At 47.2% G+C, this 27,530-nt stretch overlaps 1 protein-coding gene across 4 annotated transcripts in view; it reads left to right on the top strand.

The window, feature by feature from the left end:
- The window catches only part of TMEM181 (transmembrane protein 181), a 69,017-nt gene extending 42,330 nt beyond the window's left edge, over positions 1-26,687 (top strand). For 3 of the 4 annotated variants that reach the window (XM_067701645.1, XM_067701646.1, XM_067701648.1), the window contains exons 3-17: positions 1,660-1,715; positions 3,461-3,551; positions 4,852-4,973; positions 5,239-5,349; positions 13,823-13,903; positions 15,568-15,667; positions 16,170-16,324; positions 16,561-16,652; positions 17,632-17,689; positions 18,326-18,428; positions 18,997-19,048; positions 20,982-21,064; positions 22,009-22,098; positions 22,858-22,924; positions 23,350-26,687. In XM_067701645.1, coding sequence (XP_067557746.1) covers positions 1,660-1,715; positions 3,461-3,551; positions 4,852-4,973; positions 5,239-5,349; positions 13,823-13,903; positions 15,568-15,667; positions 16,170-16,324; positions 16,561-16,652; positions 17,632-17,689; positions 18,326-18,428; positions 18,997-19,048; positions 20,982-21,064; positions 22,009-22,098; positions 22,858-22,924; positions 23,350-23,428 — 1,340 coding nt within the window. In that variant the 3' untranslated portion in view covers positions 23,429-26,687. The remainder of the gene's footprint in view (positions 1-1,659; positions 1,716-3,460; positions 3,552-4,851; positions 4,974-5,238; positions 5,350-13,822; positions 13,904-15,567; positions 15,668-16,169; positions 16,325-16,560; positions 16,653-17,631; positions 17,690-18,325; positions 18,429-18,996; positions 19,049-20,981; positions 21,065-22,008; positions 22,099-22,857; positions 22,925-23,349) is intronic. The other variant, XM_067701649.1, reaches the window with a different exon arrangement.
- Positions 26,688-27,530: the final 843 nt, after the last annotated feature.

Genomic DNA, 27,530 nt, shown 5'->3' with positions numbered 1-27,530 from the left:
CTCAGCCTTTTGCTCTGTTCAAGCCTTCAGTGATTTGGATGAGGCCCACGCCACTGGGAGGGCAGTCTGCTTTACTTAGTCTGCTGATTCAAGAGGTAGTGTCACCCAGCAACACCCTCACAGACGCACCCAGAGTAATGTTTAGCCAGTTATCTGGGCACTGTGTGGCCCAGTCGAGTAGACACACAAGTCCTCTGCTCCTAGTTACTTTCTATAGTAAGGTTATTAGGATTTCAGAGTTCAGAGTGCCCAAGGGACCACTGGGTCAGTCACCGCGTTTTGCAGATGAGGAAATGAGGTCCAGGAAGCCTGTTAGCTGAGACTCGAGTCTAGACTTTCCTGACTCCCAGTTCTTAGTTCTTCCTGAGAAGCCAGGCTGCCTTACTTCCTGGAACTCCGATTGTGCACTCCGATTGTGAATCTGTTGGAAATAAGCCTTTCTGGGACTTCCCTGGTGGTGCAGTGGTTAAAATCCACCTGCCAATGCAGGGGACATGGGTTCGAGCCCCGTCCGGGAAGTTCCCACATGCCACAGAGCAACTAAGCCCGTGCGCCACAACTACTGAGCCTGTGCTCTAGAGCCTGTGAGCCACAACTACTGAGCCTGCGTGCCACAACTACTGAAGCCCATGTGCCTAGAGCCCGTGCTCCACAGCAAGAGAAGCCACCGTAATGAGAAGCCCGCACACCGCAGTGAGGAGTAGCCCCCTCTCGCCACAACTAGAGAAAGCCCGCGCGCAGCAACGAAGACCCAACGCAGCCAAAAGTAAATAAATAAATTTATTTTTTTTAAAAAAAGAAAGAAGCCTCTCTGTGGGTGCACGCCTCCTTCCTACGCAGTGACATCTCTGCTCAGCCTGCAAGAATGTGCCCCAGAGACACGCTCCTGCACTGGTTGAGGTTTGTACTCAGGTGTCTCCTCCTCCAAGTGGAGGGTGCTTGGCAACAGGCTGGGCGTGGCCACGGAGGCAGCCGGAACACTGGCGTCAGAAGCTGCGAGGGTTTGCTTCGGGACAAACCCAGTCGTAAATGAAATCAGGTTCACAGTGTTTCCTTTGACTACTTCTTTTAAGGCCAAAGCTCTGAAATATTACAGTATAAGATTCTATGAAGCTTGTTTATGTTATTTTGGGAAAAGCCTTGGTATATTGTTAGTATATATACTTTTTTTTTAATATCCTCAACTTAATAATTTGGAAGATTGGATTAATTGGATGAATGGATAAATGTGTCTTAATTTTTTTAGGAGAAATCTTTATACAAAATATATATAGATAGCGTCTGTGTCGTTAATGCTTTCTTGGATCCACGCCCTCCAGAGAGCCTTCCCAGAGAGCAAGGGAGGGGGTCTGCACACATAGAGCCCCATGGACATCGTGTGCGTTGCATGGGGTCATGTTGTGTTCACCTGTGTTGGGCGGTCAGCACATGCAGCAGAGCGGGTACTGTGTGCTTGTGTTTGTATGTTTTACACGTATATGTGTGTGTGTTTATGTATGTGCGTGTGTATATATATATATATATACCTACCTTTAAAGATAGACCAGGGAAAAGACTGCCTCTGTATAATATATGAGTCTTTCTTGGCATTTGAAAAAAATCAGCATTAATTATCAATATAGTTATAACCTGCTTTTTTCTTTCCCTGTTACCCTTTAGGACCCAAAGTGATCCAGACTTCTGCAGCTAATTTTTCACTAAATAATAGCAAAGAGGTAAGACTGGGTCTAAGGGTCACTAAGAAATGGTCCTGCTTAAAGGGTCGTTAAGGTCAAACCTGTCCCCCTTGCCCAGCAGCTTGCTTCTTGGGCAGCACACATTTCTCACTCTACCGCCAGCTGCTGGCCTCTGGGTCCTTGTTTGCTAAAATTACCTTTTCTGCTGTAATAGTTCCCTCAGTGCTGAGAAAGGATGGTGATGTTACCTCTTAGGGAGGAGCAGTTCATTTCCAAAGGCTGGTTAAGTCCTCCTGATTCCTCCTGTGCGCAAGACTTACTAGAGTATAAATTCTAACGATGCTCACTTAGGTTTCTGCCTCTTTTTTTTTATTATATTTGCCTAAGTTAAGAAGTGGTCTTTTTGTCAGGTTTCTAACGGTAACAGTTTTTTTTCTAATGATCGGTAATTCTTGCATGAACTCAGTTTAAATGAAAAATCCTGTTTCTTTTCTTTTTTAAAAAATAAAATGTGCCTTGATTCTTCACCATCTTTAGAGAAAAACAGAGGTCCTTCCAATTGGAAAACTTTGGTTTTCTTTAATAAATGCTAACGTTTGTGAGAGCCCAAACAACTAAGCCTTTTCTTTTTCTGATATCGAAGTATCTTCATCTATAAACTGAAAGCAGTCGTCCCACATTCTCACTGCCTTGTAAGGTGTGCGGCTTAAATCTGATTATTTGACCCAATACCCCACCCCACCCAACCCCCGTCTTCGTTCTCCCAGCTCCCTGCTAAGTTTCCACCGCCAATTCTCAAAAAAGCAAAAGGAGAAAAATGTCCGAAAACTTAACGTTTTGGGCCCTTGTTTGGCCTATCATCCCCCCCTTTTTTTTTTTTTTGGCATTTCTTTATTTTCCTTAACTCTCAGATGGAGGATCTGTTTGAAGAGGTGCTGCCATAGGGTTTCCTGACCATAGTTTGGTCTTTTCAAATTTCCGTTTCCGTCTCAGGAGGTAAGTCCTTTTTTGACACTGAAAATAGCAGCCGTCCCCCAGAACTGACTCACTTCCAAAAGGTGGTCCTCACTCCTGACAGGTTATAGATCATCCTCCAGTTGGTTGCATTGTCTTGGTGGCTTTGGGGCAAGTCTCCGGGCACAGGGAGTTTCACTGAGATTTGCCAGAAGCATTAAAACACAAAAACTACCCATTTACGTTCAAATGATGCTTGTCATTGGAGCTAGGATCGGGCTCCTCAGGCAGCTTCTTCTGTGTCCCTTGCTGTTAGGCACTGGTATTGTGTTTTTCAGCAGACACTGCAGAAACATCACTGGCAATGTGGTCCCCCTCTAATTTTTCTCTCTAGGGCCGTTAAAGCTGAAAATGACAGATGTCAGTGACATGTCTGGCATATTGTTACTAAAAAAAAAAGATTCTTGTGAATATGAAAATATTTGTTGGTGTCCTTTATTATCTTATTATATGTATCATCACATGCACTTTAATTTTTTTCTCCAAGATGGCCTTTTCTTGGTATTTAAGTAGGTATATTGTCCCAAGGCTAACTGCTTTAGAAGTTTTCATGAGAGACAAGTGAATTGCAGCAGAAAGTTAGTCCTTTATTTTTTTGAAAGGCAGAATTTTACTTATATTGACTAAAGGAAAACTACATGTTTCTGTTTCAGAGCTAACACTCCAACCTTTTGTGTAAATGTAGATTTTGTATGTTAAGGTGAGACATTGGGTAGACTCAACTGAAGAGATCACATGGATTTTTTAACTTCTTTTTCTTTTCGCCTCAGCTAAAGCCAGTTCAGATACTTTCAAACCCGCTGTCTACGTATAATCAGCAACTGTGGCTGACATGTGTTGTCGAGCTGGAGCATTCAAAAGGTATGAAGCCTGACATTTTAGAATGACCTTTATTTGTACAGAGCACCATATCTGAAAGGTTTAAAGAGCTTTAAAATCTTTCAACAAGTGCTCAAAGATGGGTTATAACGTGGTGATTATTCTTTTAATACCAGCAAGTTGGGAGCCCCTTAAATGTCCTTCAACGAAAGTCATGTTGCAGCGCTCGAGGAGTACCCGTCATGGCTCAGGGAGCTCCCGTCGGCCCTCAGGGATACTGGACATCCTTCGGGATACCGGTCATCCTTCGGGATACCCGTGAAGCCTAGCTCCGTGGCTGCACAGGGTGGGTGCTGCAGCAGCAGCCTTTTCCAGTGGGCTTCTGGGAGAGAATTAAGTCCTGGTGTCCTAAGGCAATGGTTCTGTCCCGCAGGGACACTTGGCAGTGTCTGGAGACCTTGTGACGTGGCTGTCACAACTGGGGAGCAGGGAGTGCTATCAGTGTCCAGTGGGTGGAGGCCAGGGATGCTGCTAAACACACTACAATGACAGGACAAATTCCAAACAGTAAAGGATTATCTGACCTCAAAATAGCCCTGGTGCTGAGGCTGAGAACCCCTGCCCAAAGCGCTCACAGTTATAATGACCTCGCTCTGTCCACCTAGGGCGACCCTGTCACGCACCCTCCCTGAGAACCGAGCAGATGCTCCACGTCGTTTTCTATATACTGTGATTTAGAGGAAGCACTTTGGTTGAAAGAATTTGAAAAGATAACCCAATGACTGCAGTAAATTAAGTGGAAAAAAAATGCATATTACAAAAAAATTAACCTCTTTTTATAACATTTTAGAAAGCATAAATAAATTTGATATCAGTATATATTTGTGTGTCTAGAAAACAGTCTGGAAGGATGGACACAAACATGAAATTATAGTTTCTCTGGTTGTGGGATTATACATGTTTAATACCATCTTTATATTTTTGGTCTTTGATATTTTTAAGCAATGAGCATATAATCAGAAAAACAATGAATTATATAATCAGAAAAAATAAGAAACCTGTTTTTATTTTGGTATGAAGTTCAATTAAATTTTATATGGGAAATTAAAAAATAAAACTTTATTAGCCATGAAATATTTGTCCTTTTGTGAAATGAAACTTGGGGGTGGGTGAGAAGCAAGTTCATGGAAGGGCTGGACTTGGCTGGCAAGTGTGAGTTTGGCAGATGTAGGGAGGCTGATGCATCACAGAACCTTCCCGGCCGACACACAGCCAGGCAGGCACTTCTGCAGGTGTGACGGCCTCTCGTGGTCTCTTAACACTGGATTTCTTTCTTTTGTAGAAACAGCTATTCAGACAAACTTCACCATGACTGTTAAGGTCGATGGTGTAGCTCAGGACGGGACCACCATGTTCATTCATAATAAAGTTCACAATCGGACGAGGACCCTCACATGTGCAGGGGTGAGTGCATTTGACTGGTCCGTGAAGTAGAAAGGTTCTAACGATTGTAGACCATGTATTATTTGTTTCTAACTATGTCCATTTGGGTCTTGCTTTCTAAGAGCTGGTTTTGGCTGGCATCTGAAGTTTTCTGAGCTTCTGGCAAGTTCCCTGGAGATGATCTCTTGGATCATCTGTTGTTGGAATGTGTTACTTCGTGGGTCAGTTGGTTCAAGAGTGAGTCTTGCTGGCTTTAAGGACACAGATCTTCCTTGTGCATTTGCAGAAATGTGCAGAGATTATTGTGGCTCACCTCAGCTACTTGAATTACACTCAATATACAGTGACTGTGGGATTCAAACACCTGAAGGAACGCATCAAGGAAATGAACTTCACCGTAAGTATACCAGCTGACCGCGGCGTTTCCGTGGCTCATTTGTTTAGCTTCCATTCTTTGTGGAATGACTGAGATAAATCACAGCATCGAAATCATGTTATTTTGGACAGTGGAAGACATGTACAGTTCTAAAAACTGTAGAGAAACCACAGTTTCTTACGTGTATGGGACCACAGCTGCTTCAAGAAACAGCATGGAATTGGAAAACCATGGTGTTCTGAGGTTTAGGAGCGAGAGTAGCCTTCCAGCTGGGAGGTAATGGAGAAGTTGCCAGGTGTACCCTCCAAGGAAGGCAGGACCCCCTTCTCCAGGCCTGTGAGTGGTCTTCAGACCCTGCCAGACCTCTTGGTGAAGGGTCCCTGCTCTCACGTGCCTGTCTGCCCCCAGTCATGCAGCTCTGATGGTTAGACTTTCTTGTCTCGTGTCCGGCTGAAATCAGCCTCCTTGTTCCTGCCGCTTGTTGGGGGTCAGAATAATCATCAGGGTGACTAGGGACACGGGTGTTAGATCAGCCAGAAGAACTGGGTTCAGATCCCAGCACCACCATTTACAGTTTGACACTGTTGCGCCTCTGTTTCCTTATCATAAAATAGCCACCCACCTCGTACAGCTGTGACTATTAAAGGGAGGTGCTAGTGGGTTCCTTTTTTAAATTATGCTTTTTTGAGATGTAATTCACACACCATAAAAGAAGTCTATTAGTAGTCGCCTCTCATTTCTCCCTCCCCCAGCCCCTGGCAATCACTAATCTGCCTTCTCTCTGTATGGATTTGCCTGTAGTGGACATTTCATATGAATGGAATCATATACTTTGTGCCCTTTTGTGAATGACTTCTTTCACTAAGCGGTGTTTTCACGGTTCCTCTGTGCTTTGCTGGTAACGGCACTTCATTCCTCTTTTGCCGAATAATATTTCATTGTACGCGTGTGCTGCCTTTTGTGTATCCATTCATCGGTGGATGGGCATTTGGGTTGTTTCCATTTTTGGGCTGTTGTGAATAACGCTGCTATGAACGTTTATACACAGGTTTTTATTTGGACAAAGGGGTCCCCTTTGCTGAGAGGTTGTGGTGTGTGGGAGCCCTCCTGCACCCTTACGGGCACTCCCACCTCTGCGATTTTCTGTGTTTCCTGGGAGGCCTCTGGAGGTCAGCTGGGCTTGGGGTCATGCCCAGCGCCTGCTCGTTGTGTGTGCTTGACAAATGGTAGCCGTTGCTACAGTCTTGCTACTTTTCTTCACGTGCTGTCTCTAGACTACCCAAAGCGAGTTTGTTTATTCTTTATCTGCGGGATCGCTCCGCAGGTGTTCGAAGATGGCTGTCTCTGAGGTCTTTCCTTTTCCTTCACAAAGCCCCGGGGGGGTGGCTTCTGGGCCCCTAAGACTCCAGGTTTCCTCCCCATGGCCCCGAGTCAGCCTGGCCGAGAGGCGTGCCCCCCTGGGGAGGGAGCAGGTGGGCCCCCAGGTGCCAGCTCCTCTAGAAGCTGCATCACCTGTCGGACCCCGCGGACTTATTCTGCTGTTCAGCCTAGTCTCCTTCATTCCTGGCTCCCGTGGTGGGTTTCTCACAGTTCAGACGCTACTCAGACGTGACCCTCTGCTCCTGAGTTTCTTCTCAGTGCTTTTAGCTCCTCCCCAGACTCTCCGGATCTTTGAGCTTGAATCTGGATTCTGTTCCTTGTTGTGCAAATGATTTCCTCAAAGTTTGTCTTCAGACGATCTGATTAGCATTCTGCCCGTGTCCTCAGGTTCACGATGCAGAGGTTGAACCCAGATGGGGCCTCAGACGGATGCCGTGAGCTCAGGCACTCTTTGGACTCCTCTTGTGATAACATCTGTGCTTTAGACTTTGCTGTTTCGCATCCTTCTGATTGGAGAATGCGGAAAGAAAAGAGCACCACGTTTTCCCCGCGAGGGATCTTTCCTTTCTGTCGTCTTTATAGGAACGTCATCCCCTACAAGCCCTTTATCAAAGTGCTCAGCAGTTTTCCCCACGGGCCTTACCTCGCCCCAGCCCTATTAGGTGGGCTTGGGCCACTGTTTTGTTTGTTTTTGATTGTGGTTCTCTCCTTCCATCTTTTGTATCTGTTTACATTTCCTCTTAAACTTATTCCTAAATAATTCGATACATGTTTCAGATAAACCTGGTTCATGTCATGCTGCCCTTGCTGGTCGAAGGCAGGCCATGTGATCTCATCTTAGGGCTCAGTAAGGAAGTTGCTGTCAGAGCAGCTCTCCTTGAACGATGCCAACAGTCAGAGCTTCGTTTTGATAGCTCTCCTCAGCATCCACAAAGCTGAGACGTAGGACCCTCGGGGCTTGTGAGGGACGTCACCTGAGAATTTTCTCCATTTTTGGTACATTTCTGTATTCCCGGTAACAGCAGAGGGCCTGGCAACAGTTAGGTTTGTAATTGAAGAATAACAGCGTAGCACTTCACCAAATAAGAAATTCACATGGCCGACAAACCTTTGAAATGCAAACCAAAACATTAGAGAATACAAGAAGGAATGTCTTTTTTCTAAAGTCTATCAAACTGGCAAATAGTTCAAACACCAACAAGAAGAATCACATCTAGCGTTGGTGAAATGTAAGGACACAAGTTGTCATACGGGTTGACGGGGTGTAAATTGGTTGAACTTTGGGGGCCAGTTTGGCAATGTATCAAAGCCTATATGTGTATGTTCTTTTCGACCTAGTAGTTCTGCTTCTAGGAGTTTATTCTAAAGAAATAATTAAAAATGTCCACACAGATTTATGTTCAAACATGTTCCTCATAGCAGGAAGTTGGGAGAAATCTGCATTTCAGCAGGAATGTTCTGGTTAAATAAATAAATTAGTTCTTCTGTACCTGTTAAAATAATAAACTGGTCACAAAGTAGGATAGATAGCACAAACCACATACTGATTTTTTTTTAAAAAAAGAAAAGTACATGAATTAAAAGTGTTAATTAAAATTTTGTATTTTAGAAAACTGAAGACCATCTCTGGGTGGTGGGGTTAATGTTTATTTTCTTTTTTTCCCCTCTATTATTATTTTTTTTTTTTTTTTTGCGGTACGCGGGCCTCTCACCGCTGCGGCCTCTCCCCTTGCGGAGCACAGGCTCCGGACTCGCAGGCTCAGCGGCCATGGCTCACGGGCCCAACCGCTCCGCGGCATGTGGGATCTTCCTGGACCAGGGCACAAACCCGTGTCCCCTGCATCGGCAGGCGGACTCTCAACCACTGCGCCACCAGGGAAGCCCTCCCCTCTGTTTTTAATAATGAGCTTTTATTAATTATATTTATAATCAGGAGGGAAGATTATTTGTTTTTAAAAAAAGCAACTGGTATTTGAAGAGGAAGTCTAAGATACAGTCCAGCCGTTCACTCCGAGAAGTTCAGAGCTACCTGAGAGAGTCCCGAGTTCACATAATGCCTACAGCTTGTCTAGAGATGCATTAAGCCACTAGAGAATCTTATGCAAAGTGTTTCTATATCTTATAAAATTGCTGTTGAAGGCAATATCCATTATGCTGTGAGCTGTCATCTAAACCTTCAAACAGAATTCCTTTGACCATTTGTTTTAACTCCTTTTATTAGAGAATGAAAGCTGTATAGCTCCTCACATTTCTTTTGGTATTAGCTGCTACAGATCTCTGAAAGATGTTTTATGCTGAATTGTAGTAATTACTAGCATCCTGGCATGGGTTGCTGATATAATTACCCTCTTTCTTTACTGTTTTACCTTTGAAAAATCCTTCAAAATGGTTTCTGTCTAGTCGGGATTTTTATTATAAACTACCTTCCTTCCTTTTTGGAAGCAAACGAAGTATAATGAGTACATCTTTAGAGTATCTTAGTGACACTATTACACACCCACCAGAATGGCTAAAGTGAAAAAGGCAAAAAAATGTCAAAGTTGGCAAGGATGTGGAACTGCCAGAGTTCTCATACCCTGCTAGTGAAAGTGTAAATTGGTGCAACGGAAATGCATAATATATTGACTAAAAGACTTATATTTAAACCCATAGGCTTGGGTCCATTCAGTGACCGCTCTCCTGTTAGGGCGCAGGCACTGACCACTGCTTGACAGGATCCCTGTGGACCGTTGCCCTCCTGGCCCCAGCATCACTGGACCCACAGCTACTGGAGGGCCACTGTCTATGCTATCTGTAGCGGAGGGGCTGGGGCCCCGTCCTCTGAGCTTCACGCCTTCTTCTTGGGCTCACTTTAGGGAAAAGAAGGACTTTTCAAACCCTTGGCACCAGTGAACGGCAGATGGAGCTGTGAGGCCGCTCTGGCCTCGGCGGGGCACAGGTGCTTCTGCTTAGCAGCTGCCGGCAAGGGCAGCCTCCTGGAGGGAGCTCCTGTGTGGCAGTGGTTTCCCTACAGCAGAAAGGGCAGGGGAAGGGCCACAGGAGCAAGTGAGACTGGCCCCAGCATCACAGTGTATTGAGCACCCACCGTGCGGCAGATCCCAGCCCAGGATCCAACTGGGGAAGCCGGGGTTTAACGTTGTCTTCCTTCTTCACCCCAACTCCTCATCTTTCTCCTCCTTTCCCCCTGTGAACTCACATTTTAGAACTATTGGGCTGGCCCAAAAGTTCGTTCGGGTTTTTCCGTAGGATGTTACGGAAAAACCCGAACAGACTCTTTGGCCGACCCTGTAAAAGGCATGTTTTAGGTTTAGCTGTTTATTTATTGAGTAAAGCATTGTTTTCTAGTGCTACTTTTTGAAGTGAGCGAGTTGATTATTTTGTGCTCCTCTGACAGAATCCTAAGACTGAATCCCCCCTCCTTCTGGGGAGTCCATGGTTATTTTCTTTCTTAAGAGTTACAGTCCCTTGAGGGTAAAAAAATACGTACTTTCTTCACTGTTACTTTAAACATATTTTGTGAGTCTTTTCTTGATGGTAGCACTTCTTTTTTCTCTTCTTGATCATGCCTTAAAATCTATAACTAAGATATGTATTATACTTTTTTCTTTTTGAATATTATGTTCACATCAACACTCCCCCCATCATTTGCTCATAATCACTACTGTGATCGTTTTGTAAATGATACTGTTGTAAAATGTAAACAGTATAGCAATAATCATAATAGCTGTAGTGTTTGGGATTTATAATAGCAGCTATTATTTACTGAATATTTGCTCTTTGCCAGGCACTGCACTAAACTTTTTATGTTCATCCTCTTATTTAAATGTTATGATTGTTATGATAATTCTTCAAAGTAGCTATTTTATGGAGGAGAAATCTGAGGTTTAATGAGATTAAGTAAATCCGAATCTCTGACTTTACAATTCGTATGATCTTTTTTTTTTTTTTGCGGTACGCAGGCCCCTCACTGCTGTGGCCTCTCCCGTTGGGGAGCACAGACTCCGGACACACAGGCCCAGCAGCCATGGCCCACTGGCCCAGCCGCTCCGCGGCATGCGGGATCTTCCCGGACCGGGGCACAAACCCGTGTCCCCTGCATTGGCAGGCGGACTCTCAACCACTGAGCCACCAGGGAAGCCCCATATGATCTTAATTACTATGATTTCCACTTTCCCATTAGCATCAATTGTTAATAGTTCTGCTTGCATTACAGATTCGTTTGTATTTTTTAGAATTTTATGTAAATGGAATCATACAGTATGTTTGGGTTCTTGCACTCAGTATAATTACTTTGAGCCTGATGAATGATGTTGGGTGTATCAGGAGTTCATTCCCTTGTGTTGCTGCAGGACACTCCCTGTGTGGATACAGCACAGTTAGTTTATCCACTCACCTGCTCATGGATATTTGGATTGTTTCCAGTTTGGGGCTGTTATAAATAAAACTGCTGTGAACTTCTGTGTACAAACCTTTATATGGACATGTGCTTTCACTTCCCTTGGGTAAATACCTAGGAATGGGATGCTGAGTCATGTGTCAGGGGTCTGTTTAACTGTTTGGGACGTTGACAGACTGGGTTCAAGGTGGCTGTATTGTCTCACATTCCCATCAGCGGTGTGTGAGGGTCCCAGCTGCTTCACATCCTCATCTCGTCAACACTCGGTGGGGCAGTCTTAGTTTTGGCTGTTCTAATAGGTATGTTAGTGGTGTTGCATTGTGGTTTTGATTTACAATACTTTGAAAACATTGATCTTCTGGTTTGCATTTTTTGACAAGAAATCTATCATCCTGTCTTTGTCCTCTGTAACAGTTCTCCTCCTCTCCAGCCCCCTCCCGCCACTTTTAGGATTTTTCTCTTTTACCTATTTAAGCAGTTTGATCGTGGGGTTCCTTGGTATACTTTTCTTCGTATTTCTTGTACTTAGGGTACATTGAGCTTCCTGGATTTGTGAGTTTATAATTTTCAACAAATTTGGGAAAAATTTGGCCAATATTTCTACAAATATTTTCTCTATCCTCCTGCCTTCTTCCCGCCAGTAGAAATTTGAGGACTCCAAATATACATCCACTAGGCCACCTGAAGTTGTCCCACCGCTTACTGATGCCCTGTTCATTTTTCTCTCTGTTGCATTTTAAATGGATTCTTTCGCTGTCTTCATGTTTATACCGTCTGTGATGTCTAATCTGCTGTTGATCACCCTCCAGGTCTCTGCTTCACGTATGCAAACTCTCCTCTAGCTTCTTGATGTCCTTATCTACTAATGCTGTCGTCTGCGATTTCTGGGTCAGTTTTGATTGATTAGTTTTTTTCTTATCATGTTTCATATTTTCTTGCTTTCTTTACACGTCTGGTATTTTTGATTCAATGTCAGACATTATTGATTGCTAGAGTTTTGTGTTCTGATAAATATCCTTGAGCTCTGTTCTAGGATGTGGTAATGTTACTTGGAAACAGTTTGTGCTTTTCAGGCCTTGATTTTAAACTTTGCTGGGTGGGACCAAAGCAGCATTGAGTCGAAGGCTAAGTTTTCCCCACCACTGAGATAAAAGCGCTTGGAGTACGCTCTACAATATCCCTCTGATTGTGCATTTTTCTTACTGTTACTGGCCTTCGGTGAGTGCTAGTGATCCTTTTAGGGATTTTCCCCTGGCCTTGGGTGCTTTACTCACTGTCATGCGCAGATCAGTTATTCAGGTGAAGACGTGGGGAGGGCGACCTTTGGCACATGGCCGGAGCTTGCTCTGTACCTCTGTTAGTGCTCTGTCCTGTGAGTCACAGCCAGTGAGCTGTGTCCCTGCACTCACAGCGGTGTGTGTGCAACTCCGAGACCACTGGGCTCTGCTCGGGTTCCCCCAGGGCTTGGGGTGACCAGAGGGTGCACCTGTCCCCCATCAGCTAGAGATTATGGCCCTTCATTGCCTCGTGTCCAGGGTCTTTGTGTGTGTGTGTGTGTGTGTGTGTGTGTGTGTGTGTATACATTTAATGTTTGAGTCAAATAAGGTGAATCCGGTGTCTTTAACTCTATCTGTTGCTCTATCTGTTACAATTTTTAAATCGCTCAGATGATTTTAATTCAGTGCATTAAAATGATGGGACTCCCTAGCCCAGTGCAGCGCCGTGTCCTGGAGTCTGGTGATGAATCTGGCTGGTAACCGAGGTGGGAAGGGCTGCCTTCCACCTGCTGTCAGCACGTGGGGCCTCATCCTCGCTCTGTTAGCCATGCACTTGGTATGAGTGAGACTACTCAGCACAAGAACTGACAACCGTAATTCCACAGTATTTTTTTTTTGTCTCAGATTCATATCTATACGTTTCACTCAGTCTTTTTTAGAACATCATACTTACATTTTTGTGTTGTTTAAAAATCTGTTTCTTTTCATGGAAAGCATGGCTTTTTCTAATAAAGAGATTGACAGCATTGATCTTTGACATGAGATTTAAAAGCCAAATGCTATGACTGTTATTACAGAATAATTTATCTGCCAGATTCATCATTAGTATGCCACCATTTAAAGCTATTTTCAACTCTTGGTACAAGGTGTGTGTTCTTTAATATAAAAATAAAATGTACTAAGTGTTAAAGTTTTAGAACATGTAAGAAAGTGTAAGAGAACATTTTAAACTACCTGTAGTCTCACATTTAGAGATAACTATTTATTAGTAATGTGGTGGGGACTTCCTTGGTGGCGCAGTGGTTAAGAATCCGCCTGCCAATGCAGGGGACAGGGGTTCGAGCCCTGGTCCAGGAAGACCCACATGCCACGGAGCAACTAAGCCCATGCACCACAACTACTGAGCCTGCGCTCTAGAGCCCACGAGCCACAGCTACTGAAGCCCATGCGCCTAGAGCCCGTGCTCCGCAACAAGAGAAGCCACTGCAATGAGAAGCCCACGCACCTCAACAAAGAGTAGCCCCCGCTCGCCGCAACTAGAGAAAGCCCGCATGCAGCAGTGAAGACCCAGCACAGCCAAAAATAAATAAATAAATAGAAGACATTTAAAAAAAAATAGTATTCCATTGTATGGGCACACCATATAAAAATAAATAAATAATGTGGTGTACTTCCTTTTAGACGAATTTTTTTCAAATTGTTTTCCTGCTTTCCATTTTAGTGGAAGACTTACGACCCTGCATTTTCCCACTTGGAAATTTGGTTCCGATTCGTCTTTGTGGTGCTTACCTTCATTGTCACCGTAAGTACCGTTCACCTAGCAGATTATGTCAGAATCCAAACACGGGCAAAGTTAGTTCGTAAATTATGGTTATTAGAGTGCGGGAGGTCTACCTGAACTCTGAGACACTCCATCCAGTGGGCCGACCTGATGGTACTGAATAGTCTGTATTTCTACTGGGGTGCTGTGCTGCAAGAACGCTGCGGTATCTTCAGTAAGTAAGCACTGCGTAGCGTCACAGTAATTACAGGTCACTGACTTGTAAGTGAATTCTCATCAGTGTGCGGTGAGAAGTACCATTTAACCTGTGTGGAGGGATTCTGCCTCGTTTGAATGACCTTCTCTGAGTGCAGATACAGCACGTTCTTGGCTTTTACATTTGGAAAAGTGGACCAGACCTTACAGGCTTTGGGCTCTTTCAGGAGAGTGCAGGTGAGGGACTTTGGACGTGCAGGCTTTCGGCTCGTTTGGGATCCGAGGTCTCTGTCCACTGGGGCACCGTGTGTTTGGGGGGAGATAACCCACAGAGTACAGGCAGTCCCCACGGAGGCCCAGCCAGTGAAGGTGGGAAGTTATAAATTGGAGGAAAAGGAAGTGTGCCTGGAGGGTGGTATCCTGCCCCCGTCAGCTGCCTGCCCTGTGCTGATGCGGAGGGAGTGACGTTTAGGACGTCCGTTCTTGGCAGTGGTGGTCGCTCCAGTTGCCACCCCAGGAACTTGTTGCTTCGCAGACTAACTGTATACACAGAAGGACAGGCTCACAGGGGGCGTGTGAGGGAAATGCCAGACGGTGGTGATCTGGGTGTGGCTGGAAGGCAGGACACGGCCACGGAGTACCCTGAGAGCTGGGATGGCCAGGGCCTCCCCCGGTGAACTCACTAAAGGAAAGTGGAAAACCGCTGTTTATATTTGGTCAGAAATGCTTGCTGTTCCTTGAAGGATTTCTGTTGCCTGGGATTCTGCTGCCGTACTCTGGGGCCCAGAGAACTGGTACCCAGGGCCCCATGCTCTCAAACAAGAGAAATGGGCCTGATTCTGACAGACAGACTGGAGGAAGTGGTCCAGCAGCTCAGGAAGTCCAAATTGCTTAGGAAATTATTGGCGTATGTTAGACTGCAGAAAAAACAAAACGACTCCAGGCTTAAAAATCACAACTTGTGTGATGTTTTAGAGTTTAAAGAAACCTCTCCCATGGGCCACTGCCCCTTCAGGGAGGTGTTTGAAAGAAGCACATCGCTGACCGTGGTTGTGTATAAGCCTCATTCCTTGGCTTTTCCTCTGGGAGCCCTGGCGCCTCCCTAGAAGCTGGCGTCATCTGTGAAAGTCGCACCTCTGGGAGCCTGTGGCCTGTGCCCGGGGAGGTCCTTCCCTGCGGCTCAGTGGGAGCCGGCCTGGTAGAAGCAGCCTGCCCAGGAGGAGGCTGGGGGGCCAGGGGGGTTATGGCCATTGTATTCCTCGTCACCTCCTGCCCCTGTGGGAACAGCCATGACCGTCTTATCGAGGCTCCTTTGCAGCAATTCACCATCTTCTCCCAGTTGTCACTGGTGGTCTCAGGGTCGGTTCAGCAAGGGGTTGGCTCATCAGGTCTTGGCTGGCACTGAGACCTTTGATTTAGGAAGACAGACGTAAGGGGATGCTCGGCAGGGTGGACAAAGACGGTGACTGGGGGCCTGGTCTGGTTCACAGTGCCTGTTTGCTCACTCCCTCCGGAAGTTTTCCATGCGAGACTGGGGCATCGAGCAGAAGTGGATGTCCATTCTCCTGCCTCTGCTGCTGCTTTACAACGGTAGGTACCATTTTCACTTCGGCGCTTTCCCCTTTGACGTTGAAAGCTGAAAGGCGTCCTGGGGGTGGCCTGGGGGCCCCTGAAGGAACAGGTGGTAGCGCCGTGCGGCCCGAGGGACATTGCTCCAGGACGCGCGGTGCCTGCAGCTTTCCCCCTGCCTGGAGGTTAAAACCCAGAAGGGCTGCGACACCGTCTTGGGACTTGGCTGAGGGAGGCAGCAGTGCTGTCTGCTTCTCGTGCCCTGCTCCAGAAAGCATCTGCTTCCAGAGCTGCAGCACCGGGACTCCCAGGCCCGCGGGGAGGAGCGGCTGGCGCGAGCAGACGGCACTCAGTACTCGTTCCTGGAGCAATCTGTTCTTTGGCTTTTCGGTGTTTTGAAAAACAAGACAGCCATTAGTTCGCTAGCTTCCCCATGGCTCTGGCCGGGGGGAAAGCGATCATGAGCTCTGCCCTCGCACGGGGCCGGGTGCCCTGCCGGGTGCTGGCAAGTCTGCCTTCCCAGGCCTGTCTGCCTTTTGCCTTGCAGACCCGTTCTTCCCCCTCTCCTTCCTGGTGAACAGCTGGTTCCCGGGGATGCTGGACGACCTCTTCCAGTCTGTGTTCCTGTGCGCCCTGCTGCTCTTCTGGCTGTGCGTGTACCATGGGATCCGGGTGCAGGTGAGCCGTCAGCGCTTCCGGAGGGAGTGGGGGACTCAGTCCTTCTGTTCCAGACTCTGGTGATAACCTTAGGGTGAACTTGTCCTTGGGAACCTGTCTTCAGCCTCATAGTCAACAGAAGAGTGTGTGCTGTGTGGAAATGATGGGAGTATCTATGATCCGTTGTGGTCTGTGAGGGGGTAATAGTTTGCTAGAATTACTAACTTCTCTATTTCTTTCTTTTTTTTTTTTTTAAGGGAGAAAGGAAGTGCTTGACTTTCTATTTGCCCAAATGCTTCATTGTTGGACTATTGTGGTTGGCCTGTGTTACCCTCGGAATATGGCAGACGTGAGTAATTTTATTTTGTGTGAAACTTCAGTCTTGGAAAGCATTTAACAAGGTGGACAGACCCAAAGTTGACTGTGTTTTGTGAACTCACCCAGAAAGGAATCTGTCACCCAGTGTTTCATGATTTGGTAGTGTGACTTAAACTGAGGGTTCATTTCTGCTTGAATGGCATGTAGAGATGGACACGATTCTTCCAGTCTAAGGTGGAAAACGAAAAAGACCACGTCTTTTCAGATTTCTCCTTCGGAGAGGCAGAGACTTCATTTGTAGGAATGACGCTCAGGTCGGCTCCTGGCTCGCCAGTGTCCCCAGATGTTTTAAGTTTCTCCTTTGGCGTGTGTCTTTAAACCTCCCCATCCTTATACCAGCTCCCAGCGTTGATCCTTAGTATTTTTGTCCATCTGTGAAATGGAACCACCGCAGAAGCCTAACGTAGTAACAACCTGATTCACCCAAGTAGGATCTTCTGCAGAAACTAGTCCCATCTCAGGGGTATGATATTGGCACCTGGCACAGTAATGATAGGACTCAGCACACGTCTCCGCTTCCCTCTTCCCACCCGCCTGTCGTCTCAGCAGCCCGGTGTCATTTTGAAATGCGCTTCATAGAAGTTTATGTTTACTTCTCTTGCTTTCTTTGTGTGCTCATCTATTTCCTGGTGCCCATATATGCCGTTGAAAAGGTGCCTGGAAAACAGCTCTTAAAATGGAAAGAGAACTAGTAAAGGGATTTTCTTAATGATAAACACTGTGCTTCACAATACTGTTGACTGTGGACAGTAAGTCTAGCAGTGTTGTATGCATTTTCAATGGGTAATTTGGGATTTCTCATAAATTGAGGATTACTTTTTAAAAATCTTTTACTGTCGGTCAGCAAGTAGTTTATGTTAGTAAGTTTTTTAAAAAGCCAAGTGAGAGAAAGTGTAAAATAAAAAGTAAACTAATTATTAACCTATTTTTTTATAACATCATATTTCTAGAATTAATGAATTACATGATCCAATGTACCAGTATCGAGTTGACACAGGAAATTTTCAGGTAAGGATTGTGAATGAAGCCAGAGGAATTTTTTTTTAACTGCTGGCTTAGAAAGTCGCTGAATTTTGTAACTTAAATTGTGCTGTTGATACAAGCTTGCCAGCTGGGTATGTGGCAAGGTCCATAGGAAGTTCATGTGTGGTTTAGACCCATGTCTTCTAGGTGATCTAGTTCAACCCCTCATTTCACAGAAAAGAAAACCAAGGTCCAGAAAAATTGAGATCCAGGCCTGGATGCTTTCTTGGACACATAGCACTGTCTTCCTAAGCAGGGCAGGGAGCCAGGCCCTCATCCCGGGGAGAGACAAGTAGGAGCCACTGCCGTTTATTGAGCACCTGCTACGTTCCAGGCCCCACGCTCGGAGCTTTCCGTGTGTCATGCAGGCGTTGGCGCGTCTGACGAGCAGGGGCCGGGGTGTCCTCCTGGGGTGAACTGGCCACCTGCGCTCGCAGAGAGGTTGAGCCGGGCTGAGGACAGCCAGAGCGGCAGCAGCGTGCTCTTGTGTTGCTCTAGGCTGTGGCCTTCAGGGCTCCGGGTCCCGCCTAGAAAGCTCTGGCTTTCCTGCTTATGCTATCGGAGGGAGAAGCAACACCGAGACCCTGTTGTCATTCAAGTGCCCGTCTGGTTTCGCTCCAGGGAATGAAGGTTTTCTTCATGGTGGTGGCCGCCATGTACATCTTATACCTTTTGTTCCTGATCGTGCGGGCCTGCTCCGAGCTGCGTCACATGCCTTATGTAGGTAAGCGCTGGTCTCAGACCCCCCTGGTGCAGGGCTGCCTGCGTTGGCATGGGCTGGGGGGAATGACGGCCTGACCCAGAGGGCAGACCCAGGGGCTGGAGCAGCGCCTTCAGCCCCAGGGAGCCCAGGGCTGCAGGGGTGGCTCTGGGCCATTTGGATAGTGCTTCGGGCCAACGCTGGAGGGAGGCCTGTGGAGTGGAAGCCAGCTGGGGCCCCAGGTGCCAGTGTGGCTGTTGGAGCTGCCTGAATCCTTCTGGAATCGCACCTTACAAAGTGGCAGGGGTGGTTTTCCTCATCCTTGAATCGAAACAAGTCACCTGATGTCATAGGATCCTTTCCCCCAATCTGTCACAAGCAAATAATAGTGGCCACGGCCTCGCTGGGAGACCCTCCTGGCCTCCGGGGAGGTGAGACAGCATTTCTCCTGGGCTTCAGGTATTAACAGGTTTAAAGTCCAGAGGGAAGAAGGGTTTTGTTCAGAAGGTCTGGCTTTATTTTTAAGATCTCTGGGATCAGTGGAATTTATTCCAATTTGGTGATTTAATGGGCGTATTTACTTCTTTTTCAGATCTCAGGTTGAAATTTTTGACAGCATTGACTTTTGTAGTGCTTGTCATTAGGTAAGAAGACTTTATTTCTTAGAAGAAGCAAAATGTGGGTTTTTATTTTACCGTCATGAATGTCTTTCTTCCGTTTTATGGGGTTAATTTTAGGGTGCTTCTAGCCATCTGTGTCCACTGGTGTGAGGCCTCCTCCCCCGGCAGGGCCCTGAGCATGTGGTGGCTGAGGGAGCACGTTCTGTTGTTCGCGCCAGGGGAGAGAAGAGCTTGGCGAAGCCCGCGGCCCAGCGCTGCTCGGGTTCCCCCCTTGCTCTGACACGTGCCCTGGAAGGCAGCAGACGCAGTAGAGACAAGTCAGAGAGTTAGAATCCTGGGTGACGTGCTTGGCCCCTGGGGTCCTTTTGCTGCCCCAAGGACAGGACTATAAGTGGGCATCGTTGAAGCACACACGCTGCTGCCCGAGGGAAGCGGGCAGGAGATGCCGTGCAGCAGAGCGGGTGCAGAGGACTCTGCCGGGTCCGCGGGCTGGCCCGAGGGAGCGCAGAAAGCCGGCTCTTTGATGAATTCCAGATGATTGCTTGCTTGTTTCTGGTGTGTCGCTTTCTCCTAAAATCAAAATCCCGACGGGGAATCACATCTAGTTACCTGCATTGCTTTCTCGGTTGTTTGGATGGCAAATAAGTGGCTCTCAAGCCCTTTCCCTGGTGGGAGCCAGTCCGGGCTCCGAGTGGCCGGCTTTCCACCACTGCGCTGGGGTCCCGGCCTTGTTGGATGGGGGATCCTGGAGGCATCTGGGTTCATTCACCCGGCCCTGGAGGAGTTGTGTGCGTCCCTCACCAGAGTATGTGAACTTGGCCTGGTCTTCAAAACGAGCTGGTTTTATTCAGCATCTAAATTCACCTGAGAACAGAGGTTCCCGTGTTGTCACTCAGTCTCTCTGCAGCCCTTGGTGCAGCCTCACGTGCACACCCTCACCTCCTTTTACACATCAGCAGCCCTCACCTCCCCTCACACAGCCTCGCCCTCAGGCTGCCCCAGTCCACGGGCTGGGAGCTGCCGTCTCCTTGTGGTGACCTCTGTACGTCTGTCTAGAAGTTGTTATGCTTTGGGGATCTTCCTTCGTCTGCGTTTCAAGGGGATTCATTCGTGCAGCAGATACCCAGGAAGTACCTCCACTGGTAACTGGGCAGACAGGCTCCTCTCTGTCCGGCAGGGAGGGCAGTGATACAAAATTTAAAGACAGCCTAAACGCCGTAATGAAAGCAGAGGGATGGACGATGGCAGGAGGGCCACGGCTGCTGTACGGAGGCTCGTGGGGGACGGCTCTCTGAGCAGGGGGCCTGGGGCCTGAAGTAGGACCCTGAAGCCTGGGCTCAGGGACAGCAGTGTCGCAGGGCGTGAGGACGCGAGGGAGGGTGGCCACCGGGAGGTCAGGTCGCCTCGCAGGCCATGGTGAGGAGTCTCGGTTCCATTCTCAGTGGTGGGAACCCTTCGCAAGGTTTTAAGCCAGGAGGTGAAGGGACCTGGTTCACATTTTATTAAACTGTCTGGCTGGAGTGGAGACTGGACCCCAGGGAGGGGAAGTGGGCTCCCCAGTACCAGAACCGTCTGTCGGCACGTGCGTTGGTGGGCAGGTGTCGGACAGGTATGTGAACCACTGCCCGGTGGGGGGAAGAGGACAAGACGGGCAGACTGTCCCCCGGGGGCTGGTGGTCTGTTGGAGGAGATGGTCCAGACGGCACAAACTGGGTAAGAGCAGAGGGGGAGCACGTGCCCGGGGACCTGGACTCGAGGCTGCAACGAGGGCTGTGTCGGCCGCTGCTGACCTCGTCCCTAGATCTGAGACTAGGAGCCCAGTGGAGGGGCTGTGTGCACGTGTACGAGTCTCCACGCAGATAAAATCAGGACTAGACAGTAAATGTGGCAAGTTATGTGCAGCCAGTGCTGTATCTCGGTATGTTTTTATGTACTGTCCACCCCCCTTCTCTTTCAGCATCGTCATCCTTTATTTAAGGTTCGGAGCACAAGTATTACAAGACAACTTTGTAGCTGAACTGTCAACTCACTACCAGAATTATATCCTTTCGTGGGAAGATGTCGGGCGTCAGGCACACACCCCGGTGGGGTGGGTAGCGTTGCAGGCCTGTGAAAGTCAGGAAGAGGCATGCCCTGGGGGCCTCACCCCCGTCCGTGTGAATGAGAGGCCCAGGGGCCCCAGCGCCTGCCCCCACCCTCCACGCCCTCCTCTCCTCTCTGTGGGGCAGGGTCCGCAGCGGGTCCACTCACCATCCAAGCCTCGGGTCAGGCCAGGGCTGCCCACCTCTCCCTCTCCCCAGATGGCATCCCTTACCGAGTCCCAGATGTGTCCAGCTGCAGTTGACACCTGTGTCTCCGGGCAGGGCTTGTGAGCAGCGGGACCTCCTTCGAGTCCCTGAGGCCCCGCTGCCTTGGCAGTAGGCTCCTCTTTCGGGTGCATAATCGGTCAAGTGTGTGCCTCCCACTCCAGCCTTCAGTGACGGCATCCATCAGGGGAAACCCTGGGGTTCATCCTCACGTCTTGGCTTCCTTCCGTGGGGCCTCTTCTCTTACATCCTTAGAATCAGTGCATGATTTCTCACGTTTTTGTGACTGAATTTCACACAATGCTTTTATCAGATTCTCACAGGGGCGTGTAATTCAGAAAAGATTAAAAAGGACTAGTTTGAGAGTCTGGATCCAGTTCTTCCTTTTATTCTTGACTCTCCTTCCTGCCCTTTGCCTGCGACTTGCTCTCATCAGGTCATGCCACCTCCAGCGGCGTCCATGGAGAGGAGAGGGTGCGGCTCACCTGTGGTTTCCAGGTGCCCCTGGAAAGGCACTGTAACCTCCGGCGTGGGCCTGCCCCGCGGTGCCCGAGGTCTGGGTATGGCCCCCCGGGGTCCTGCCTGCTGCTTAGCAGTCACTGACGGTTGGGGGAGGGGCCGGCTGACGTGTCCAAATAGACGGCTCCCAGCTCTGCTGCTTCCCTTGACCAGTGTCACCAGCTGAATTCTTATCTTTCTACGGCCTGCTGAACTTTTACCTCTACACTTTGGCCTTTGTGTATTCGCCCTCGAAGAATGCCCTGTACGGTAAGCCGCCGGCCAGGGTCGCTGACCAGGGAGCTTGGGCAGCAGCTCCGGCCCCGCCTCCCCAGCTCCCTCTTTAGCAGAGAGACCAGGCGGGCTCGGTTAGTGAGCCCTGAGCTGCAGGGGGAGCCCAGCACGTGCTGTGTCCTTACAGCCCAAGATGCAGGAACGGAGTGTGTCCGTGGGTCCTGACACGAGCGTGTCCGTCAGCCCCGCAAAATAAAGTCTGTTGGAAATGAGTGCCGTGACCTTCAAAAGAAAGCCAGACGTACACCCCGCCTCACCTCCCAAAAGAACCAAACCAAAACAGCCCTCTTGCCCCGGGGTGAGGAGAGTGAGAACTCCCTGGGGCCGGGACGGCAGGGCCACCTGGCTGCCCATGGATGGGCTCTCAGCACGTGCACAGAGGGTCCGGGCGGAGGTGACGGCTGACGGGCTGTGGACCAGCAGCTGTGCGCAGGCCCGGGGCGGGCGGGCGCGGCAGGCAGACCAGGTCTCCCGGCCCTGCTCCCAGTGAGGACCTGCGGGACCCTGGGGTGTGGGGAGCTCGCCCGCTGGCTGCTCTGGGCGGCCCTTCCCCCCAGGCTCCCGCTCAGTCTTCCCGCGGCGCCCCCCAGGGGACAGAACGACCTGTCCGGCTCACGCAGGCGGTGAACGGGGAAGCGGGGATTGGAATCCAGCCCTTTCTGACTCCCACCCTTCTTCTAGAACAGCATCCTGCCTCTCTGGGCTAGTGACGTTCAAATGCTTGTTGGTTTTCAGAGTCCCAGCTGAAGGACAATCCCGCCTTCTCCATGCTCAACGACTCGGACGACGACGTGATATATGGGTAAGTCCCCACCTCTGCCGAAGGCTGCCCCAGGGCGAGCGCTCAGCCTGCTTTCGCGTGTTTACCGGAGAGGCTGGTGACCATTCTCAGACGATTTCAGAGGTATCATCGGTCTCTTTCACCTGGGAGAGTCATGTGATCCCCTGGTTTTGTGTTGTCACGTCACTCAGGCTTAGGTGGGTAGTGGCCCTTCCTGCTGGACACCTGAGTGAGTGGTGACCACAGGAAGAGCAGTTCTTTTCTGGAAGAACAGACACACTGGTGATGGGTGGGGCCGGAGGGGTGGGAGAAATCAGCTGGTGACAGAAGTGGAGAGAGCAAGGCTAGGAAATGGGCTCTTGTTAGGACGGCGGGTCAGTGTGAAGAGGAGAATAAACCCAGTGCTGTCGAAAGCCGAATGGTATCAGAGGCCTTTCTTGTAACAGGAGCGACTATGAAGAGATGCCCCTGCAGAACGGCCAGGCCATCCGGGCCCAGTACAAGGAGGGGTCTGAGAGTGACTGAGCCCCCGTGCCTGCTTCCTGGCCTGCCCTGTACCTGCCTGAACGCAGACCTCTCTTACAAGCAGAGATTTCCTGATCCTTATTTGTTTACATATTTTTGAAAGGGAAACCAAAACTGAGGACAAATTTAAACATTGGGCCAAATTTACTGTTAGACTGACTGCATTGATTTGGGAAGAGAGCTCTGACAAAGTTTCAGCCGCCAGATCATGTTTCAAAGATTTCATATGGGAGGTGGCTGTTTCCAGTGAGCAAGAAGTTACTGCTGTTTTTAGTAGAGAGAATTATGTACTTAAAAAGAAAATTTACTCATTCCAAGTTCCTGGAAAGCCCTTAGGAATAAGGTCCACAGCATGGGGGTGTTCCTCTGCTCCCTTCCTTTCTTCCCTGCCCCGTGGTACCAACTTTTGACCCTTTAAACCCAAAAGGAAGCCTATTTCTGTGGCTGCCCCACGAGGGCAGTCCTTCCCCACCGAGTGGCCTGTGCTCTGGAAGATCACGCATCTCAAGCGATGGGTAACTTGTGTCGGTTGCTGTGTGAAATGTGTACATGTGTAATGGCTCTTTGGGGAAAGGGAGGAGGGTGGGCAGGTCCTAGCCCTTCACTGCCACCAAAGCAGAGCTGCTGTCTTGGAGTTCTGAGGAGCGTTCGATAAGGCTCGTAAGGAAAGGGTAAGATGATTGACAGGTTGTCAGCTCCCATGGGAAGGGTCTTGTTGCCAGAGTTTTCTAAGGGCCTGTGTGCACACGTGAGTAATGCGTGTGAGCGTTACATCATGAATATGAATGATGTCCCTGTGCATAGAGACATCATGCATATTCATGGGGAGGAGGGTATCCATTACAATTCCAGTAAGCAGGAGCTTCTGCAGCTCTGTCAAAGATGATACCTTGTAGCGCTCTATTTGTTTTGTTTTGTTTTTTTAATAAAAGTTAAACAAGTGATTGGTATACTCTACTACAGATTCGTTATTGCCAAAAAGTTCTTCAGCTTCACATCTGGAAACTAGACGAAAGAAGGTAAAACATTTTAGGTGGCTTACGGAGGAACATCTCTGGGGAGAAGGTAACTTGTTGGGAATCATTCCGGCCCTGTGTGTCTCGCATGGTCGTCAGGTAAACAGATGAATTGCTCTGTGTAAGAGCCGTCTGGAGCTGCTGTATCTGTGGCATCGTAGAAGGCCCTGGAGATTTCCAGTTCCTTTTTGTCAAAGACTAATTATAGGAGGTAGAGCTATCTCCGCTGCTTTTCGTTTGGCATGCATAGTAATCTCTCTCTTGAATGGGTTACCTGTGATCATTGCAGACATCCTGATTGATGCCATCTCGGCAGACACAGAGGTATGGGACGTGATTGTTCTGCTCTGCAAACAGCTCCCGCACTTTCTTCACGTATACATTAACTCTCCAGTTACCATTCAGAGCTAAAGGTTATATTCCACTTTAGGTAGTGCTGGGACCTTAGAGAGGTTCATGAGAGACTATTCATCATGACTTCATCTCTTTCTTTTTAATTTAAACTTTAACGATAATGCACCTTTAACATGGACTCCATTTATATTTGTTTTTAAAACCTTGTAAATAAGAAAGTCTGAATTCAAACAGTTGTATTATTGCAAGGGTAATTCAAGTTCACATGGTTTTTACATTTGCTGCAAGGATGTGATTAATTTTTTTTGATTCTGTGTATTCAGAGGTATTGAAGAAATTTTGTTACCAAATTTTACAACTTCTATTAAGACTAAGTAATTTTATGTAAATTGATGAAAACTTACTTGTGCTGATTAATGTATCCTAGTATGATATAGTTTCCAAGTTTTAATCATTATAAAGTAATTGTCCATAATTTGGAATGCTGTTATTTGTCAGTAAATGTATAGTATTTGAGGCATTTAGCTGTACACATTAGGTACATTTGAAAACTTATCCTCATCCTATAGTGTAATTGTTAACTGATGACTGAATCGTCATCCTTTGATTCTTATTGGCATCAAATCAGTGAAATGAAAAATATGGGAGTATTTATTTACTTTTTGTAACTAAGTTGGAAACGAGGAAAAGTTACAAAAGAAAGTACTTAAGTGGGAAATGGTTCTTTATTAAGTCATGCATTTTCAGTTTCTCTTCTCTGGTATCATATGTCAACATATTACATCTTACATGTAAAAATTTGCTTAAAATATATAGCATTTAGTGTGTATTATATGTGCCATAGGTATTAGGTTAAAACACTAAAGTTTGCCAGAAACTTTAGACAGTAGCAAGAAAATTACTATGATGATTTTTTGGTCTTGGAGGGTATCAAAGTTTTGCAAACTTAAATTATAAAGGGCTGACTTTAGTTCTTCCATGGTAACGGCTTGAATAACATCATCTTTGGGATAATTTTTTTACTGGTCCAGTCTAGGGAACCTGGAAGATGACCATAGGCATTTCACGGTTTCCCTAGGGAGAGCTTCATTATCCATGTGGATAAAGGTCTGCTTGATTTATTATTAAATCATTGAAGCAGTGCAGTGATGCAGTTTTCTCTCTCTTAAGCCCCATTTGAAAGGCTAAAGAGGAGGATATATAAAATATATTCAAGGTTTGTAAGATTGTTCCTGTACATAATTACAGATTGCAATAAAAGTTTAGATACATTATGTAAACCCAACCCATTAAATGGTCAGGTTACAATACAGACATCACCAGCCTCAAGAATTCCATGAGCTATTTACTGAAGGTACAGTTACGTTCAGTAGATTATAACGTGGTCAGTAACTTATTTCCTGGAATCCTTTTCACAGGGAAAAACACAGAGGCTCATAGAAGGGATGATTAAAAGGGACATCTAGTGAAGACTAGACTTAGAACACTTAAGTACATTTATGTATTTTTGAGGGTTTTAAAAACCAGTTGCCTTAGAGGTTAGACTTTTGAAAAACAAAGGTACAAATCTTTTCCACAGGCCAAAGGGAAGTTGCTTTAGTCTGTGACATCTTGTTACCCTGTTCATCTTGATTTGACATGTTTTAGGTATACTGGGAACTGTAATACCAGACTGTGAAACACAGGATTTTCTGCTACTGAAAACTGCCTTTTTACAAAGAGACTGTAAATATCTGTAAAATAAAACAACTCTAAACCTTAAGCTCAAAAGGAAAGATAGAGCTATGTATTAGACCTTGGAACTGTGTCAGTGAGTACAGTAGTACTTGATCACAGAATGATCATTTTAGTCAATCAAAGTGAATAAATGTTTATTTATGGCAAATTTACACTTCGGGAATGGCTTCATTAAGAGACTACCTTTCTATACTCTGGTTTCTCTTCAGATCGTATAAATCTTTCACCTTTTACTAAGAGACTACCTTTCTGGTAGATGTTAATAAATTTTTAATATTTGATCCTTATTTATGTACATTGATTTGTTTGCTCTTTGCATGTGGAGTTAACTTGATCATTCAGGCATTGGTGCTTTAGGGACAAGAGCAGGGTTTTTTCATTTCAGCAGGTGGACGCGGAGGTGTGTCTGTCTTTATTGCCATGTTAACGTGGCCCAGGCACGAGCCCCGAAGGTGAGCTTCACCGGTTTTGGGGCCCACCTCCCCACTTACTTGGATATGACTTTAAATCAGTCAGAAAACCTCCAGACACCTTTTCTGGTTCATAAATAACGGTCTAACTGTTGTGGACACAAAATGAATAATTGTGAAAGCATTGTGTAAGCCGTAAGGTACTAAAACATTTCTGTTGTGATTGCTACTGAAAAAGAAAACACAGGAGTAGAGGCTGTAGTGTTGCAGATTTGGGCCGACAGTGTGAGTCAGAGCTCTCCAGCTATCAGAAAAGACCAGCTTGCCCACTTGCCACCCCTTAAGCTCCAGGAGAGAAGCCCTTGAGGGAAGGATGTGATGCCCAAGGGTAGAATTCCAACCAGAACACAGCAAAGCGGTCAGGATCTTGGTCCCACGGGTGGATCAGCAAATCGCTGTACTGGCGAGGACCAGAGCTGAACTGCAACTTCTTCTGTTTTTTACAGTTTTATAGATTCTAAAGCCACTAACTAAATATGGAGAATTCATTTGTGATACTATTTAGACTATGCAGAAAACACACAC

The sequence above is a fragment of the Pseudorca crassidens genome, chromosome 13, assembly GCF_039906515.1.
Source record: "Pseudorca crassidens isolate mPseCra1 chromosome 13, mPseCra1.hap1, whole genome shotgun sequence".
Taxonomy (NCBI): domain Eukaryota; kingdom Metazoa; phylum Chordata; class Mammalia; order Artiodactyla; family Delphinidae; genus Pseudorca; species Pseudorca crassidens.
Note: the sequence above shows the minus strand (reverse complement) of the source record. Positions and strands in the feature narration are given on the sequence as shown.